Source organism: Ruditapes philippinarum, unplaced genomic scaffold, assembly GCF_026571515.1.
Source record: "Ruditapes philippinarum isolate M1 unplaced genomic scaffold, ASM2657151v2 ctg9161_1_1_1_1, whole genome shotgun sequence".
In the NCBI taxonomy this organism is placed as follows: domain Eukaryota; kingdom Metazoa; phylum Mollusca; class Bivalvia; order Venerida; family Veneridae; genus Ruditapes; species Ruditapes philippinarum.
The window spans coordinates 50,509-70,083 of NW_026858421.1; the positions used below are offsets into that span (position 1 = coordinate 50,509).

General features: G+C 31.8%; 1 protein-coding gene across 1 annotated transcript in view; it reads left to right on the forward strand.

Moving 5' to 3' along the window:
* LOC132753159 (complement C3-like) overlaps nt 1-16,996 on the forward strand; it is a 53,234-nt gene extending 36,238 nt beyond the window's left edge. Inside the window, 16 exon segments of the mRNA XM_060743601.1 lie at nt 197-292; nt 592-780; nt 1,042-1,120; nt 1,417-1,582; nt 2,440-2,517; nt 3,626-3,800; nt 4,157-4,329; nt 7,753-7,908; nt 8,560-8,747; nt 9,598-9,780; nt 10,714-10,801; nt 11,602-11,685; nt 14,239-14,278; nt 14,281-14,346; nt 16,437-16,535; nt 16,860-16,996. Of these exon segments, the coding sequence (XP_060599584.1) occupies nt 197-292; nt 592-780; nt 1,042-1,120; nt 1,417-1,582; nt 2,440-2,517; nt 3,626-3,800; nt 4,157-4,329; nt 7,753-7,908; nt 8,560-8,747; nt 9,598-9,780; nt 10,714-10,801; nt 11,602-11,685; nt 14,239-14,278; nt 14,281-14,346; nt 16,437-16,535; nt 16,860-16,981 (1,982 nt within the window). The 3' untranslated portion in view covers nt 16,982-16,996.
* Nucleotides 16,997-19,575: the final 2,579 nt, after the last annotated feature.

A 19,575-nucleotide genomic window follows, 5' to 3' on the forward strand; every position in this document is an offset into this window, starting at 1 on the left:
ACTTTATAAAGATACAAAAGAAATGATAACCTTTTATGAAATAAAAATGATAGCATTTCTGAGGCATAATGGGCATTTAAGTAAATAAATTGAAGTATTTTCCTTTAATGACATTTATTATCCCTTAGTTGTAGGAATTTCTCTGTATGTATGGAATGCTTCATCATCGACTCATTTGTCTTTCTTATTACTTCAGTTAAACGAGACAGGGACAAACGAGAATACGAAATAGATCTAACTCTCCCAGAACATAGTATTTCTCAGACGGGGTCGGCCACTGCATATATCCAAAGTAAGCGCATAAAAGTCAATTCATTTTAAAACGAATCGTCATAATATTTTTGCCAACTAATCCATTTGCATTAAATATAAAAAAAGTTAGTCCACTAAATGTGCATCGTGGTTTTAACTATAGTAATGGAGGTCCATACAGCGTGTATTTGCGCGCAGGCCGGACTGGCTTTATACTGGTATAAAGTACAGGCATGATCGTCACTGCATATGATGTTGACCAAAAAATAAACAAATACAAATTCTATACTTATTGTATCCGATGATTGATAGTTTAATGTCTTATCTGTAAATCAACAGGTAGTGTGATGGCTAATATTGTCAATACGATCATAGAGGGTGTTGATTCCTTGTTTTCACAACCTGCCGGATGCGGTGAGCAGACGATGATCAGACTAGCACCAACTGTATACGCAATGACCTACCTAAAACAAACAAAACAACAGACCGCTGACATAGAAACAAAAGGAAATCAATGGATTAGAGATGGTATCTATTTACAGTTTTAAGTGTGTACCTGTATTTTATAAATTTCTGTTTGGATAAATATGATTTCAAATATGGTCTTATGATTTCAAATATCAAATGGTCTTATGAGAGCATAACATGTCATTTACAATCTGATGGTTTTTCAGAAGAAAGTTATACTTCATCATTACTTGAAACTTCATGTTTTATTTTCTTCAATGTTTTTCCTTAAATTCCCAAGCAAAGTACACATTTGTAATGTTGGAAGTGTTTTTTTTACAGGTGTAAACAGAGAGGTTTCCCAATTCAAGCAAGCCGACGGATCATATGCTGCCTGGCGATACCGAACCCCTAGCACTTGGTAAGACTGTAGATTATAAAATATTGTAATTACTATAGTTTCTTACTTCCAGGAACTTCGAGTAACATTTTTAAATACAAAAAACTATTGTGTAAAGTTTAATTTTTTTCAATTTTAAAACTCACATCATAACGTAAACAAACAAAAAAACGGAATCATGTGACTTATTTTGAGTTTGTCATAAAAAATGATATTATATTAAAGAAAGTCCATTACTTAATTTATTTAACTCGTTCAAAACATTCAGTATTGAACTCACACTCATCCAATATCCTCTTTATTATACTATGTGATAGGCTCACAGCATTTGTTGCCAAGGTGTTCTGTCAAGCCAAGAAGGTTGTAGATGATGCTGTTGATCAAGAGAAAGATGTAAAACTTACAATTGATTGGCTGAATAATCATGCTGAAGCTGATGGATCATTTATTGATAAAATGCCAGTTATGGACCGAAAAATGATAGTAAGATCAAATATTTACATTCAATAGATATTAGCTAAAGATAAAATTCTGTACCAATTTTAATTTTTAATCTGATAACGAGGCTGTCTGATCAAAATTTGATTATTTATTTCAATTAAGTTTCATACTTAAATTAATAAGATTAAGTAACAACGATAACAATTTGCACACAATCGGCATGTTAAACAAGTTATATATAAATTAGATTTATATCGGAATATTGAAATATTGTAAATATAAATAAATCATGACCAAAATTGGTAGTTGACTTTTTGAAGTGCATCACTTCTAATGTGTAGATGAAAATGAAAGCTATGTTAATTGCTTATTAAATAAAAATAAAAGCTTTGTTTATTACTTCTGAGAAAAAAAAATGAAATCTACGTTTTCATATGTAGTATTAAATTGAAAGCTATGTTTATTGTTTATCAAATGAAAATGAAAGCTATGTTTAAAGTTGCTGAGACGAAAAGGAAAGCTTTGTTAATTTCATAGTTTATAATATTAACATGACATTGTGTTTATTGTTTATGAAATGAAAGCTTTGTGTATCGTTTCGGAGATGAAAATGAAATTTATGTTTATAGTATTAAAATGAAAGCTATGTTTATAATTCATGAAACGAAAATCAAAGCTATATGTTTAAAATTCATCAATTGAAAATGCAAGTTATGTGTATTGTTATTGCGATGGTGATGAAAGCTTTCTTTATGTTTTTTTTAAATAAAACTAAAAGCTATGTTTATAGTTTATAAAATGAACAATTAATAAGATGAAAATGAAAGCCATATAAATATGTTTATTATTTTTGAGAAGGAAAATGATAGCCAGTTTATCTGTTTATTTATCCTAAACAGGGACAAATTAATGAAAGAGATCATACCTTAACAGCCTTTGTACTGATTACCTTACAAGAATGTGGTAATAGATATGCTGTAAGTGTTGAGTTTGTTACAATAATTTTCATATTTTATAAGATGCTGTTTAAGTAGACTTGTTTTACTTCATTATTTGAAAGTAGTTTTGAAATAAATTACTCTAAGAAATATAAGAATAGATAAAATAATGATTCATAAAGATAAACTATGCTCAAATATTATATCAAAAATATTGATAATTGATACTTTTAATTCACATAGAGTAGATATGTTACGTTTTATATACTACACACTATAGCTGGTCACAATATAAATATATTGTGTCATTAAAAATTGGCAGTTTTTTTTAAGAAAGTACCAATTACATTCAAATCATAGCTGTCAATGTCAACTATTTAACCTTGCTTAAATTACTTTTTATTTATTAATTCATTCTTGGATAAAAGAACACCTATGACCTAGGACACGTGCTGTCAATTAATATTTGGCTCTCATTGTCAAATATCAAATATAGGTTATATTTTGTACAAGGAAACAATACTTTCTATGATGAGTCTTTACAAAAATATTCTCTCTCCTACTGTAGTTTACTTTGAAAATGAAAATTCGAACGGAGCACCCGCTGGAAGTTGCCTTTAGTTTAGTTTTGTTTTCACGGTTCTCGATGGTACTCTGTTATACATTATTTTCACATCTGACTGACCTTGCAGTGTTTACCTAACTGCTTCTGACCTGCCGGTAAGAATTCGAGAATAAAACAACTGTACGGAAGCGTAAAAAAGGGCCTCCAAAAAGAGATATCATGATGTGTAACATATGATAAACAAGATCAACTTCAATGAACGCAACCCCGATTAATCGACCGATTTTAATGCGATTTAATTAGACGTTTCAACACAAGTCGACTTATTATTATTCACAAATTAAAAAAGGGTTTATTTTTCCGAACATTTTTCTATGCATTTTGAGTAAAGTGATTAAGAATGACAAAGAAATTGTAAAGTCTTTGTAAAAAAATGAATTTATTTGATTAAATTGAACAAAATTCAGTCGTCTCCCACACCATGACACCATAATCGCTCTAAATGGAGGCCCTTTAACGTTTCTGTTAAACTGAAAACCAATCAAAGAAATATTTTTTGGACATCGTTTTCTTTTTTTCTAGGATGTTAGTGTAACCGTCAACAGGGCAATTGAGATCCTTGAAAATCTTTCAGAAGACATGTTAAAGAACAATCCTTACCTGTTGGCAATTAGTACATATGCTTTAGCCATGTCCGACAGCAATATGACAGATACGTTTTTGAAGTACTTACATGACATTAAGGGAAATGATACGGGTAAGTTATTCCAATCGCCTTTTCTTATTCCGTTTTTTTTAAATTTATTTTGACAATGCATTAATCAATACTCGTTGATATATTTCACTCTTTGTGGGTTAGTTTTCTTTTAATTTGGATTCCAGACCTAAAGCCTTGAACTACTGATCTCACCTAAAACATTGACGGATTTAAAACTTTATATCAAGTGTGATTAAGCAAAATACATATTCATTAATTTATTATCAATGTTCTAATGCCATATCTTCATCTTGTTTTAGAAATAAGCATTTATCTTCATTCTGTCATTACTAGTAATTTGTATAGTAATTGGACTCGGTGGTGTGACAACTGTGTAAAAACTGGTATTTTTGTAGAGGGTACATTCTGGGGAAATCCGGGAGGTAAACCAGCAAACGCTTATGCTATAGAAACAACAGCGTACGCCCTTCTTGCTTTGTTGCAATTCGGGGACATAAAAACAAGTTCGTCCATTGTAAGTTGGCTTACGTCTCAAAGAGATGCTACAGGACCATTTAGAACAACACAGGTAACTTTGATAGACATATTCATTTTCTAAAATCACATCGTTAAAATTATGATGTTTATTATTCGGCTGTTTATCTTACTATTTTGATTAATTTGTTTTTTCTTTTATTTATATTACACATTTCTTATTTTTTTACTTTAATCATCATCATTATCATCATTATCATTATTATCATTATTATTATTACAATGTATTATCATTATTATTATTATAATTATTATTTTATTAACATTATTGATATTTTTAATATTATTATTAATAATAATAATATCATTATTATGTTTATTATTATTATTATTATTATATTATTATTATTATTATTATTATTATTATTATTATTATCATTATAATTACGACATATATCATCAACATCATCATTGTCATAATCATTTTTACTTCTATTATTATCAATATCATCGTCATCATTACTATTATCATCACTACTACTATAATTATCATCATCATGGAAATTACTTTTCAATTCCTCCTCTTGCTTATTATCTATATTAGGTAAGAATTAGAAATGATCTCCGTCTGTGCATCCGTGCGTTAGTGCGTCCGTTCCAATTTTTAACGTGCGTCCGTACCAATTGTGTCCGGAGCATAACTCCAAAAGTACTCGAGCGATTTTGTTCATACAATGACAGAGCACATGGAAGAAATAAGTGCAGTGTTCAAAAACAATTACAGTTGACTCTCGGTAACTCGGAATCCAAAGGACTGGGCATTTTACTTCGAGAGAAACGGAATTCAAGTAACGTGGATCTGCCGTCATTGCATTGACATTAGTACATGTGCCTGATTGAATGTGCAAAGAAGTAGATTTGTTATTGTTATAAGCGGCAATGCTGCAACATGTAACCGTTGAATTGACGGTAACTCATATTTACAACTACAAATTATAAAAGAAAAAAAAAATATTCAAAATTTAATACATGTATATTAATAGTGAAACATAAACATAAACATTCGTAGCAATGATAAAAATGCAAGTTTGTCAGTATTCATCAGTAAAGCACATGTTTTTAATAAGCACTCATGACAAATCATTATAATAAAAGCACTATTACACATTTATTTCTTGAATTGAACATCGGACGAAAACGAAAGTAGCAACTATCGTGTACCGGAAATACATATTAATGTATGCAATATGACGGAACATTAATTATACAAATGTCATTTTAAGTTGATAATAGGCTGTTATTCGACTAACACCTGTTAGACTGGCACGAGTCAAATTTCTTTAAGAAATGTAGTTAAATCTTAATTAAGTTATCTAACTGTTAAAACCAATTAAATCCAGAAACCGATTAAAGCCACTTTTACGACGTGTTAATAATACATGATGACCGGCAATTAAAATTACCATGGAACGTGTGAATCACGAGTGACAACATCTCACCTTGATGCCGCCGACCTTTGATCAGTCGGCTGTTTTCACACTTCGACTGATTGAGGTGAAAAAATGTGGGACTTTAATTGACGGGACCAAATTTTCTTTTCGACTACACAGGAGTCTCGGTAAGTCAAAATTTGACCTTAGCGGAGTTAAATAAAATATAAAGATAAAGTAGGAAATTTGACGGGACTTGAGAAATTCTTCGAGTAACGCGGAATTGTGAGTAGAGCGATTTTGACTTATTGAGGGTCAACTGTAGTCTCCTTTACCTACTATTAAAGTAATTCCCCTTTTTCAGATTTACTTTTCCAAACCAAAAGTAGTTGAGGAATTCTCAAAATTTTATGCAATGGCATAGCACATAAGTAGGAAGTGCAGGGTGCAATAACAATAACTCTTCCTTTCCTACTTTAAGAGTTGTTTCCTGTTACTAGGTTTACTTGTAAAATTTTGTTCGGAGCACAACTCCAAAAGAAAATGTTTTTATAACTTTTATACACTGACAGAGTACATAGGAAGAAAGTGAAGTGTTTAAGTTCAATTACACTGCCTTGCTTAGTTTTAGATTGTTTTCCCTTTATTGGATTTTCTCGAAAACTGTCGGACGCATAACTAATACAGTGCATGAGGGACGTTCTGCAAACTTAAGACACTGACAAAGCACAATTAAGAAGTGCAGTGTGCAAGAACAATAACTCAATTATACCTTCTTTTAGAGTTATTCCTCTTTTTCAAAATTTATTTTAGAGCAGTACTCAAAAAGTACTTGAATGATTTTATTCAAACTTACCCATTACTATGTAAGCAATTTGTAAAAATGACTGTTGTCATTCGAAATCCTCCTGCTACAAGTTCAAATTGCTATGAAAATACATGATGACCGGGATTTAAAATTACCATGAAACATGTGAATCACGAGTGACAACATCTCATCATGATGTCGCCGACCTTTGATCAGTCGGCTGTTTTTACACTTCGACTAATTGAGATAAAAAAAATATGGGACTTTAATTTTCTTTTCGACTACACAGGAGTCTCGGTAAGTCAAATTTGACCTAAGCGGAGTTAAAATACAAAGATAAAGCAGGAAATTTGACGGGAATTTAGAAATTACTCTGTAAGCAATTTGTAAAAATGACTGTTGTCATTCGAAATCCTCCTGCTACAAGTTCAAATTGTTATGAAATGATAAAAGATGCTTCAATAATCATCAATTTTGGCACAAATATTAACTGAATCGTTGCCTTTGTAACGGCATGCCCAATCTTAAATTTTATTATATCATTAAATTTCATGTTACCACGGCAATTAAGGGGCATCTTAAAATTGCCAAAAATCACTATTTTGCTTTGATTTATCCATCACACTGATTTCAAAGTGCTGCAACTTCTCAATGAATTAAAATAGTGTCAAATATTTATCAGCATTTGTTACACATTACCCTCTGCTCGACCTGAGGCCAATTATAGCCTCTCAAGTCTTAAATCTTCTTGGCGATGAAGGGGGTTCTGTCCCTCTTCAAAACCCTAAGCAGAAGGGGAACACCCCCTTCTGGCACCCCCTGATGTATCTTTTTGATAGGGCACGGCGCCGAAAGAGTGATCACTTTTTTAACATCAGATCTTAAGCAATTTGTAACCATTTGATGCCTCAAAAGGGGACGTATATGCATGACAAAACGTCTTTATGAAGTAATGGGTTAAAACACTGACATAAATGAAACGAGATGAATAAATCACATATTAATAGTTATACTAAAACTACTCTTTTTGTCTTACTTTGAAACTGTACTTAGCATTAGTAGCATGACCTTAATTATACGGCATTTCAGAGTTTCCTCTGACCAAGTAATAACATTTATGTAACTTCTTCAAGGCGAGTGGATTAACCTTGTGTAATACCTTGTTATTACTATAATTGTTGTTAAGCCTTGTTTTATAACGTCAAACCATTAAATCCTATACAGAATATTTGCAAAAGAATTGGAAATTTAGTGTTGAATGTTTTTGTCAATTGTCTAGGATACAGTGGTCGGCCTGCAAGCTTTGTCTCAGTACAGCATCGTTACCTATTCTCCAGATGTTAATCTAAAGGTTTTCTTTTCGGCAGACGGCACGATGTTTTCATCAGTAAGAGTAACTAAAGAAAACGCTATTTTACTAAAAAATATATCAAAGGTAAGACATATTTTCAAAATTTTGACAGTGGCCTAGTTGATAATGGCATTTAATCCCATTCAACTACCTCTAGTCGTTGTGGACAGGAACCAATGTGATTGATTCTTTAATATGAAATTAGTAGTTAGCTCTTTTGAAGATCTGTAGTCCTATTCATGCTTATGGCATGCATGTCCGAAGTATTGTCAATGAACGGATACTTAAAATCTGAAGAGTTACAATTTGATTTAAGCAGTGTTGATGTGTGCGTGTGTGAGTGCATGCCTTGTGTGTCAAAACGAAATCAGAACAAATCAAAGTTTGAAAACAAAAATATTCTTTTGAAAAAAATGGAAGGCATACGAAAGTGAAATTGAATATGTGTTATAGTCTCTTTATAAATATAAGATAAACATGTTAAGAAGTCACACAAAGTCGATATGTTATGTTTTAAACTCTATAACTATACGTGGTCGCAATTTGAAAATATTATGTTATTATAAAAACTGGCAGTTTTTGAAGAAAAGACCTGCGATTAAAATATTTTCAGTTGAAAATTACATAGATTTCAAAACATTTCTGTGCATAAAAAATATTTAACTAAAGATGAGTTTAGTATATCTTTTAACCGGATGGCATACTAAATAAAACATTATTTCCTTTCTTTAAAAGTTACCTGTTGAGACAAAAGATAACAAACTTACGGTAAAAGTTCAGGGAACTGGAAGTGCAGTTATGTCAATTGATCTCCGTTATAACAGGCCAGCCACTGCGGAAGAATCTTGTCCCTTTAAAATCACTGATATTGATGTTCAAGAGATGGAAGATCTACCGATTGATACCAATTTGGCAAAAGAAAGGTAAAAACATAAACGTTTTTCGACTTCCGTTTATTAGATAAACTTGTTCCGAAATATAACTGTGTATATTTGTATATAAAGTAAAAACATATCAAGGCTATCAGTTAAGAAGAACTTTTAATGAAAATGCGTGACACATAACTTAAACGGTATTCTGTTGTTTCAACTTTCCTGTTTTAAATGTGTGACATACTCAATCAGATAAGAGTGACATGCACTTATCATGGAGATATTTTAAATATTTGTTTTCTAATAAATTGAATTAATGTTATTAGCCGAAAATAATCGAGTTTGAATCACTGTATGTAACGTTTTAAACTATTTTTGTAGTCAACGTTCAAGTGAGAAAACGTTGAAAACGATTTGTTTGAATGTTTCTGTATTTTCAAAACCTATCTTGGTTATTTCTTCAAATAATTCTATAGGGATGAAAGAATAACATACAGCTTATGAATAGGTTTGTATTCTTTATTTCCTCTAGTACAATTCATGAATGGAATGAAATCAATCTGAAAGATTTCAATCTTGTTTTATTGGACAGCTCTCCTGTGTATTCTATTGTTTCTGTTTCAAATGTGTGACAAACTCACTCCGATAAGATTCGTCTCACGCACTCCTGAATAAATTGACTTCAATTTATTTTTGAAAAAGAGTAAGCTATCTCTTTTTGACTGCACTAATATTCAAAGATAAATGAATGAAAGGGCAGTGCATGAAGGTACCTAAACTCGAGTAAAATTGAGCAAGGAACTTAAGTTTGTGATTAACAGAAATCATTTTTCAACATACCCACCATCAAAACCTTTCAATATTGCACGATATAGCACTAACGTATTTTTATGGTTTATAGAAACTGTGACGTGTGTGGCCACTGTGCGGGCGTTTACGATTATGATGACTACGACAGCGATAATTTTAGAGATCGGCCAGAAATAGAACCTAAGATAAACAGTAACTTTGGAAGAAAGAAAAGAAACACAGACATCCGTATCGATGCGACAGCTCAGAAAAAATGCATTCGTTTCAGCGTAAGGTAAGCATTTTCTGTATAAGCTTTTGGCTAAGTAAGCATCACAAAAATATGTATTTTTTAAGGAAGCACATTAAATTGAAAGCTGACAAGATGAAACATGTGTCTGTCGCTAACACTATCAGATTCTCCGTCATCCAGAGGTCGCTACCAAGATCGTCGGGCAAGACGAAATTGTCAGAATAAATTTTCTTTCGAGCATTGAGTCTAATAGTTATTTGTCTATCACCACTGATTCAGAAATCATGATGAATAAGTAATTGGCTACTTGCTAGTAGTTGGTGATTTCTTCTTAATTATACAGGAAAGTGGGTAAGGTGGACTGTTTGCTCACATAAACCAAAAAAAAAACTGTGTTAAAGATCGACGTTTTAACAAGATACAAGTTGTCAATATGCACCAGTCGTACATTCTAAATTCGGTATCAAAAACGATGAATGATTGCATTTGTAAAATGGTAACGTTCATTTTATAGTATTTTATTTTCATTGAAGGTCATATATTAATATATGAATTGTATTGTAAAGTTATACAGAAAGTGTTAAGATCATATCGAGACTATGCTGAGCAAAGTTGTCCGTTAACACTCCGTACATTATGAATTCCTAATTTGAATATCAGTTTTTGTATAAATTGTCGTTTTAAGTAATATGTGTATTATTGCAGTTTGCTGTACAGTCAATTTACAATGGGTCGTTATATTTCTATTGAGAGTTCGATTCCATTTATAGATAAGCTGAAGTGATTTTTTTTCATAACCTTGCGCCACTGTGAAATCATCAGAATATAAATTCACAGATACATGTATACCGTGTTTGAGACATTTTCTTGAAAGTTTGTTAAGATATTTAACTTATTCTGTCAATAACAGATTGTAAATTGAGTCGTCATTGGTGGCAGAAGTATGAAGAAGATGTTTTATTTGTATTTTTGTAGCTCTAAGAATGATAAAACATATGGTATGTCTATTGTGAAGTTTGGACTAGAAACAGGTGTTGAAGTGATCAAGTCTGATATAGAAAAGGTAAATATTTTGTTATTCAAATTTTTCTTGATGACTAAATAATTCTCACACTGGTTCTAGGTGTCAGTAGTGTGATTTTACACTTTCCATTTAATGTCATGATCCATGTCAGTCAAACTTAGTCAACGATTTTTAGGGTAACTATAAAGTGAAACTATCTTAATTTTGTTGGACAATACATGCATTTTTGTCATGTTCGCAATGAACATGTCAAAAGCAATGTGAAATAACTCAAGTAAGGTCTTTTCATGACTATTAATAAGTAGATGATTATCTTCTATGAGTAAAGTGTTAAATAATTAAAGTTCAGTGGAGGCTTGGTAGATTGGTTAACGAGTTAATGAATTACTGTTGGCTGCGTGGATTTGGACCCAGTCAGGAGCAAGACCTTTTTGTTTTACTTGAGTTAAAAACTTAACATTCATTGCTTAATGCTAATTGGCTCAAAAGTTTTCAATAAGCTAAAAGCTTCCAACACAATTGAACTAAAATAAATTTGTATGAACAAACAATTATTCTGCTGTTTGTGATAAGTGTTCACTTTGCCATGATGCTTTTGGTTTAAATTAGAATTTCAAAAAGTTCAAAAAATACTGTCTCTTCACATGCCTTCATGTTATATTAAGAAAACTAATAAACGGTTGTAAGACATTTGTTAAAAGGTTAAAACAAGATTAGTTTGTACATGGCAGATAACTATATAAATGATTTGTTTAACAGTTCTGAAAGTATGGTTCGTAAGAAAACAATTAAAATGTATTTGATACTTCAAATTAATAAAAAATCATTCTTTATTGCAGCTCGTTAAAGAGAACAACACAAACATTGCACACTACGAAATGCCATCTGACGGGAAAGGTTTTATTGTGTTCTACTTACACGAGGTTTGTTCTTATTTCCCTTGCTGCTGAAGTTCAACAATGCACAATCTGCTAAAGTTGGGCTATTGTGATCACACACAGTCTGTTCATATATCCATCTGTCCGTCAACATTTTCTTCAAACATCATACCGTTAACTGTTTTGCAGGAGGGTACTTTAAAATATATTTATCCCGGCCTGTTAAATATATTTAAATAAATATATTTATTGCAGGAAAATAGCTGCAGTGGCATTTTCAAAACAAAATTAAAGTATTATATGGAGGATAAAATATTGAATGAGTGCAGGTTCAGCGCTGAATTTATTGAACGAGTTGAATTAAATAATATGCGAGAGCCTTTTGCGAGCATTAAATTATTCTTTTCAACGAGTGAAATAAATTTTATAATTTCCGACGATATTTCCACTTATTTAAGATACACTCCTTTTATTGGCATTCAGATATTGTCGAGGTACAACGAAAATTGTATTTCTTTAACTTTTACTATGAAATTATCAAAATGTCATTTCCCTTTTTACTAGAAAACATGTGATTAAGTTGATAGTTTGTTATTATATTTATAATGCTATAAAGATAGCAAAATCAAGTGACTTGCAAAGTCAACGATTACGACCAGCCTGATATCAAGGGCAGTTGACCCAGAACCCCAGCTGTGAGAAATTTCAATGAATTTTTAAACGTAAATGTAATGTATTAATAAGGAAAAAAGGGATTGGGTGTAAAAGGTGGAGGAAAATACTCGTACACGATTGAAATATATCTGACGATAAACCCTTTACCACTACACAATTTATTTATAGCATCAATTCATTAATTAGAAACCAATCTTTAATAGGAAGTCATTTGATTATTAAGGATTCTTTATTCAACAGTATCTGAAACCTTCGATCAGATTTGAAAATGGCGGAAGAATACCAGAAGTTATGTCGGTCTTTAAACCGTCCCATATCTACGGTTTCCTCCACCTTTTACTTTCAATCCCTCTTTTCCTTATTAATACATTACATTCACGTTCACGTATTTTACAAGATTTAGGATGAAAAGACGAGTACTCAAGATATTAATGAATATCATTCTTTTGTTTATGGAGTTAAGAAGATCTATATAAACCTGTTTGAAAACCCTTAATATTATTCACAATTTTTCACTGCCGAAAGTCAATTAACAAGAGCCCCGTTTTAGCCGGGTGATGCTCCCCGAATAGGTTTTGGACACAGGAAAGTACATCTCTCATAGTTTCAAAGTTATGTCCCTGGAAAAAGTTCAAAGTGCAATAATTCCAAAATTAGTCAAGGCAGAGTTACTGTTCTTTGCACTGTAATTCAAATTAATGCGATCTATCAACCTACAAAGTTTCCTGATGATATCTCTTATGATTTTCCAGTTATGTCCCGGATAACTTCAAAAAGTAAAAATAAACAAAGGACAATAATTCCAAACTTAGGCAAGGCAGAGTTACTGTTCTTTGCACTGTACTTCTAATCAATGTGATCTATCAACATACAAAGTTTCCTGATGATATCTCTTATAATTTCCCGGTTATGTCCCGGACAACTTCAAAAAGTAAAAATAAACAAAGGGCAATAACTCCAAAATAAGGCAAGGCAGAGTTATGGTTCTTTTGCACTGCACCTCTACTCAATGAGATTTATTTACCAACAATGTTTCATCTTGATATCTCTCATAGTTTTAGAGTTATATTCCGTACAAAGTTCAAAGTGTTAAAATTAACAAAAGGCAATAACTCCAAAATTAGGACAAAAAGAGTTATTGTTCTTATGCACTGCACATCTACCCATTGAGATCTATTCACCTTCAATGTGTCATGTTGATGCCTCTTATAGTTTAAGAGTTATGCCCCGGACAAGATTTTTCTATAAGGGGAGATAATTCAAAAAGCGGGCAAAATAGAGATATGGTTCTTTGACACTGCACTCCCCCTTAATCCCCTCTACCACTGTATGAAGTTTCAACAAATTATCTCCAAGGATTTTTAAGTTATGCTCAGGACAAGACAACGGACGGAACGACAGACGGACGGACAGACGGACAAGGCGCAGACTATATGCTCCCCCGAAATTTTTCGGGGTGCATAAAAATCATCCTATATAATAAAGAAATCATCTATTCAAAATTTCCTTAAATATATTTTTTCTCAAAATTCATATTAAAAAATATTGATAATTACTATATGACCTCTTTATAAATAAAAAAAAAATATTTTGACGGCACACAAAGTAGATAATTATGTTATTTTTGCAATCCTACACACTGTACGTGGTCACAATATGAATATATAGTGTCATTAAGAAACTGGCAGTTTTTTATAAAGAAAAGACCAACTTTACTTGACCTGTCATAGAGAACACAGCTTCCAATACATAATTTATTCATTCTTTTATTCAAGTTAGTCATATTCAGTAAGAATTTGATTTCAATAAATTTCTTTTATTAACATATTTTACTCAAGAGTGAGCATATCTTTATTATTTGACATAACATTTAATACAAGTGTACATCAAGTAATCCTTATGTTTTCATTTATACTTTACCAGATTTCTTCTAAAGAGACAAAATTCATATTCCGGTTGAAGGACACTTTGATGGAGAAATAAGTTCAAGACAACCGTCTTCAGTTTATGTATACGACTACTACAACCCAGGTTTGTTTATTTTAGTTGTTTAATATAGGTCGATTTTAACACATTTTATTCATATCTTTGCTGTTGCTCAAGATTACCGACTTTCCTTGAATTAAAAAAATACCATTATTCTCTAGCTTTTCCACAAAAGGACTGACAAAAAAACCACTTGATGTCTGAATCAACGGTAAAAGGCATATGACTATAAACCATGTATTGACAAGAATAACTAAATTCAAACTAAAGGACATTACGCCAGAGAAATCGATATTTTGTAATCCTTTACAAATGACAAACATGTGTTTAATGATGTTTAAAAATGGATTCATGGCAATGTTAAATGTTGTACAGCTGGACATGCAATTATGTTTCATAAAGATAGCAAAAAGTAAACAAAAATAGTATTGTGGCAGAATACTTATTTACTATAATTATACTTATTGTCAACAGAGATAAAGATAGTTCATGTTTAAAGCAAATGAGCATTAATACACTTGTTACTATATATAGTAACAAAATTGCCTATGATTTCAACTGATTATGAGTGTCACATGACCTATTATGAGTTTGCGGCCCGGGGCCGAGAACTAGTTATCAGCCCGCAGAACATGTGCACGTGCACAAACTGAAACAATGACGTCATATTTTACGTCATCAAACAGATAACTGTGTAAGTGAAAGTAGGTTGTCAGCACGAGTCGTTTTATTTTTATTGTGAGAGCTTAAGCGTATTTAGTACAAACACATATTTGTTACTATTGAAATTTGAAGAAATAATACGACAAATTCATTCCGAAAAAAAAATGAAAATAAAACTTGCTTCTAGATTCTACTGCTTTGAACACACAAAAAGTAAACATCTGTACAGAACAGTAGAAGAGTACAGTAGACAAGAATTTCAACGAAAGAACTTCAAAGTAGATCTAGATCCTATTTGTTTTTGTTTTTTTTGTTTTTTTTTAATGCTACCAGATCTATTAGATTTACCAAGTGTATTAAAGACATTAATACACGTCAGAGTAGGGCCAGAAGGTGATAATCGGCCCTGAATGAATAATGACCCTCGGGCTAAAGCCCTCGGGTCCATTATTCATTTTGCGGGCCGATTATCACCTTCCGGCCCTCTCCTGCCGTGTATTAATCTCTTATTATTTTCTCTTGCGTAGCATTCATTTTTTGTGATACTAGCCGTCCGTGATGTGACATTGTGTCCCTCTCTCTCTCTCTCTCTCTCTCTCTCCTCTCTCTCTCTCTCTCTCTCTCCCCCCTTCTCTCTCTCCCCCCCCCCCCTCTCTCTCTCTCTCTCTCTCCCTCTCTCTCTCTCTCTCTCTCTCTCTCTCCTCTCTCCCTCCCCCCTCTCCTCTCTCTCTCTCTCTCTCTCTCTCTCTCTCTCTCTCTCCTCTCTCTCTCTCTCCTCTCTCTCTCTCTCTCTCTCTCCCCCCCCTCTCTCTCTCTCTCCCCCTCTCTCTCTCTCCGTCTCTCTCTCTCTCTCTCTCTCTCTCCCACAGTCATTGAAAACCAATTGAATTAATATCAAATTCAGGATATAATTTTGCCTTGCACACATGCATTTGTTTTCACATTTGATTATCCCTGTGAAGCAACTGAAAATTTAAGGACATTACGCATGAGTCAGTCAGTTTGCATAAAATTGGTAACACTGGTGGGGTGTCCATTATCATGAAATATGATTTTACCGGAAGTGATAAAGATTTCGCTTCTCTTTCTATAGTTTCATATTTTGTAGCAAAGATTAACAGTTTGAATAAAAACCAAGTGTATGTTGTTCTGTTAATTTTGAATGAGTTCATCTTATTTATATAAGAGCATTTAGGATTTTTTTTCATTAAACAATAGCGAAAGTCACGAAGATTCCTATTTAGGAGAATGGGTGTCTGTTCATAAAGCTAAATACATTTTAACCTCCTAATTGAAGAACTTGCAAACTTTTTATTCATTACTCTCCTCACCAGTAAAATACCTGTCCAATCTGTTCCAAACCATAATAAAGATATTTTAAACCTACTTCTTTCTTTGCTCTTCTTTATTTGCTAATTTATACAGACATCTTGACGTTAAACATATACAATTTGTTTAAATCTTTTCTACAGATAAGCATTGTACTCAGATATATGGAACTGGTCAAAATAGGGGCAACAGTGTCTTGTACAAATGCGGGAAAAATACGAAGGAGTGCAGGTGCTTCCAAAGTAAGTTTTGTTATCATTTCTGTTTATTTCTTTGTTTATTTTTAGAAGATGTGGCGTTGTTGGTAATTCATTCAAAATGTCAAATCAAAAATAAATAAACACAAGGAAATGTCACAATATCTGCCCGTATATTTTGTCATAAAGTATGATATTTTTTATTTTATACCATTGAACAAGTTTGTCACAAAGGTTTTGTCAGAATCTGACATAGTTTAAGCTTATGTCCTTTTGGTAGCTTAATAATGTAATTAATGTCTTTCAATGGTGTTATTTTAGATAAATACCATGTGTGTTGTTTAAGTTTAACATTAATGGTTTACGTAGGTATGTGTGTTCAGCCGGTGGAAAAAGAAATTGAAAGTTTAGCCAAGAGAAGAAGAAAACCTGCACTTAAATTGTACCGATACACATGTAACTCGGACAAAGCAAACTATGGTAAGTTTTAAATCTTTTTTTAATTTGTTTCAATGACTGCTATAAAAGAATTGTATTTATTCGGATTCTTTGAACATAGAAAAATGTCGATAATGGCATGATTGCATAACAATTTATTTGATAAATTTAATCTAATGAAATAATAAAAATTATTTTTTCTATTGTAAAAGAAACTGTTAATCCGGCAATGCATTTTTCTTCAATTAACAATTTAACACTGTCTTGTATATAGCCTTTTTATTGCGATTTATTTCTTAAGCAAGATTCAAATTTCTTTATCATCACATTATTTGGGACAAGCTTAAAGCTTATTTTATTTTATTACGCTGGCTTATCACTGAATCGTAGAAGCACTGTTACTTAAAAAGATTCAAGTACATTTAATATTTTGATTGTTTGCTTGTTTTTGTTGTTGTTTTTGTTTTACAAAAATGGTAAAAAGGACACCCTTTCTGTAGTGTTATTTATAGATGATGGGTAAGGGAATAGGGAAAGAGTTAGCATTCCCTTTTCAAAATAGCCTTGGTAAAAGGAAAAGGCTTATAATGCAAAACAGTTTACGATACATGAGTATTTTGTGTTCATGTTTGTTCTAATCACATACTTAATATGAATTACACGAAAGTATTGTTTATCAATCGCATATTATCGGCCCTTTACGTCATTCTTCGGATAATGAATAGTAGCAATGGCGTATCGATTGAATGATTATCGGACGGTGAATGTGGTAAACATTTCCGCCATTATCTTAATCCCTACAGTTTATTTCGAAATGAAAACTTTTTATTATATACTAATAAATAAAATATTGAGAAATATTGATGTAATAAAATGCGTATTTTCTTTTTAAAAAAAATATTTTTCACTGCAGTGAAACATATTTTCTGTATTTTCAAGGGTGTCTTGCCGGAACTCTTTCTTCTAAATTATACCAGTACAAAACATTTAAGATAAATTCTTTCAAATCGTAATGTCAAAAAGAAAAATGTATAATGTAAACAGAAAAATCAATGTTTTTGTGTAAAAAACATGATATATTTTCATTTTGTGGAATAAAAAATATCATATTTTACTCATGGCTACGGCTACTTACGAAATATTCATTTTCATACCACTCAATGAAAAAAAATAAGTATTTATAGAAAAAAAAACGTAAATACATGTATCCAGTTAGGAACGCCATGACTGTCTTATGTGACTTATGTTTTTGCTATCTTGACAAACAATGATGTTATTTTGTCGTTTGAGCAAATTTACGTGCAATTCACATCATTTCCTGTCATAGGATCATGCTAACTTGTTCAGACAACATGTTAACTTGTCTAATTATCATGATGACATGTGCAGATAACATATTAACTTGTCAAAGTAGCGTGGTGAATTGTGCAAACAACATGTTAACTTGTCAAGTATAATGACAACATGTGTAAGCGACATGTGAACTTAAGACCGGTTATCTTGTCGAATTATCGTGATGACATGTGCGAACAGCATGCTTGTCAGAGTATCATGATGACTTGTGCACACGACATTATTTCTACATAATCACCATTTCTATCAGAAATCTTGTTCTATATTCCAAAAGATAATTTCATCAACTGAAACCCTCAGGTTACTTTAATAAATAACTAAACAAATAAAATAATAATTAAATAATCGGACATTTTTTATTTTAAAAAGTCCGTAGCGACTATTAAGTTTTAGAAAAGTTTTGAATTTTTAAACATTCTGTCAGATTTGTAAAACAAAACATCCCATTATATTATCTTCCCATTAAGCTGTTATGGGGTATTTTTTCAGTTACGCTGTATTAAGGGATTTTGTCCCATTCTAATTTACAATGATTTAGGGAGATTTCTCCCATTTTCTTAGTGGGTAAGTTCCGCAAATGGAAGGATTGCATATTTATTAAAATATGTTCCCTCAATACTTACAAGCTCGTAAAAAGTATAGAATAATCAATACATGTAAAAATACCTCGGAAAATATTTTTGTTTTCTCCCATTGATTTTTAATCCCAATATATGAAAATTGGGTTTTAATCTAACTGGAGCTCCATAGGGATACGAACAATACAATGGGAGAATAAAAAAAGCCCATGGGATAAACACGCTTATTTTTTGTGCTATCGTTGTACAAACGGTCAATAATCGTCTATTTCCATCCTTTACTGTCTGATTTATTGTATTGTTTTGAATTTTTATAATAGAGGGTAGTTGAGTTTGTAAGAATTCCGGATTTGCAAACTTATTCCAGAGGCTGTTATATATTATCATGATGACATGTGCAAACAACATGTTAACTTATCAAAGATTAACAATGACTTGTGCAAGCGACATTTTAACTTGTAAAAATATAATAATGACTTGCGCAAACGACATTCTAACTTGTCAAAGTATCGTGATGACATGTGCAAAAGACATGTTAACTTATCAAAGTATAATAATGACTTGTGCAAGTGACATATTTTGTGCATGTAATCATGACATTAAGACAAGATTTAAAATGCGTTTTTAAACCGTCATCACGAACTTGACAAGTAAAAATGTTGTTTTCAAATTCATCACGATTTTTACAAGTTAAAAATGTCGTTTGCGCAAATCAT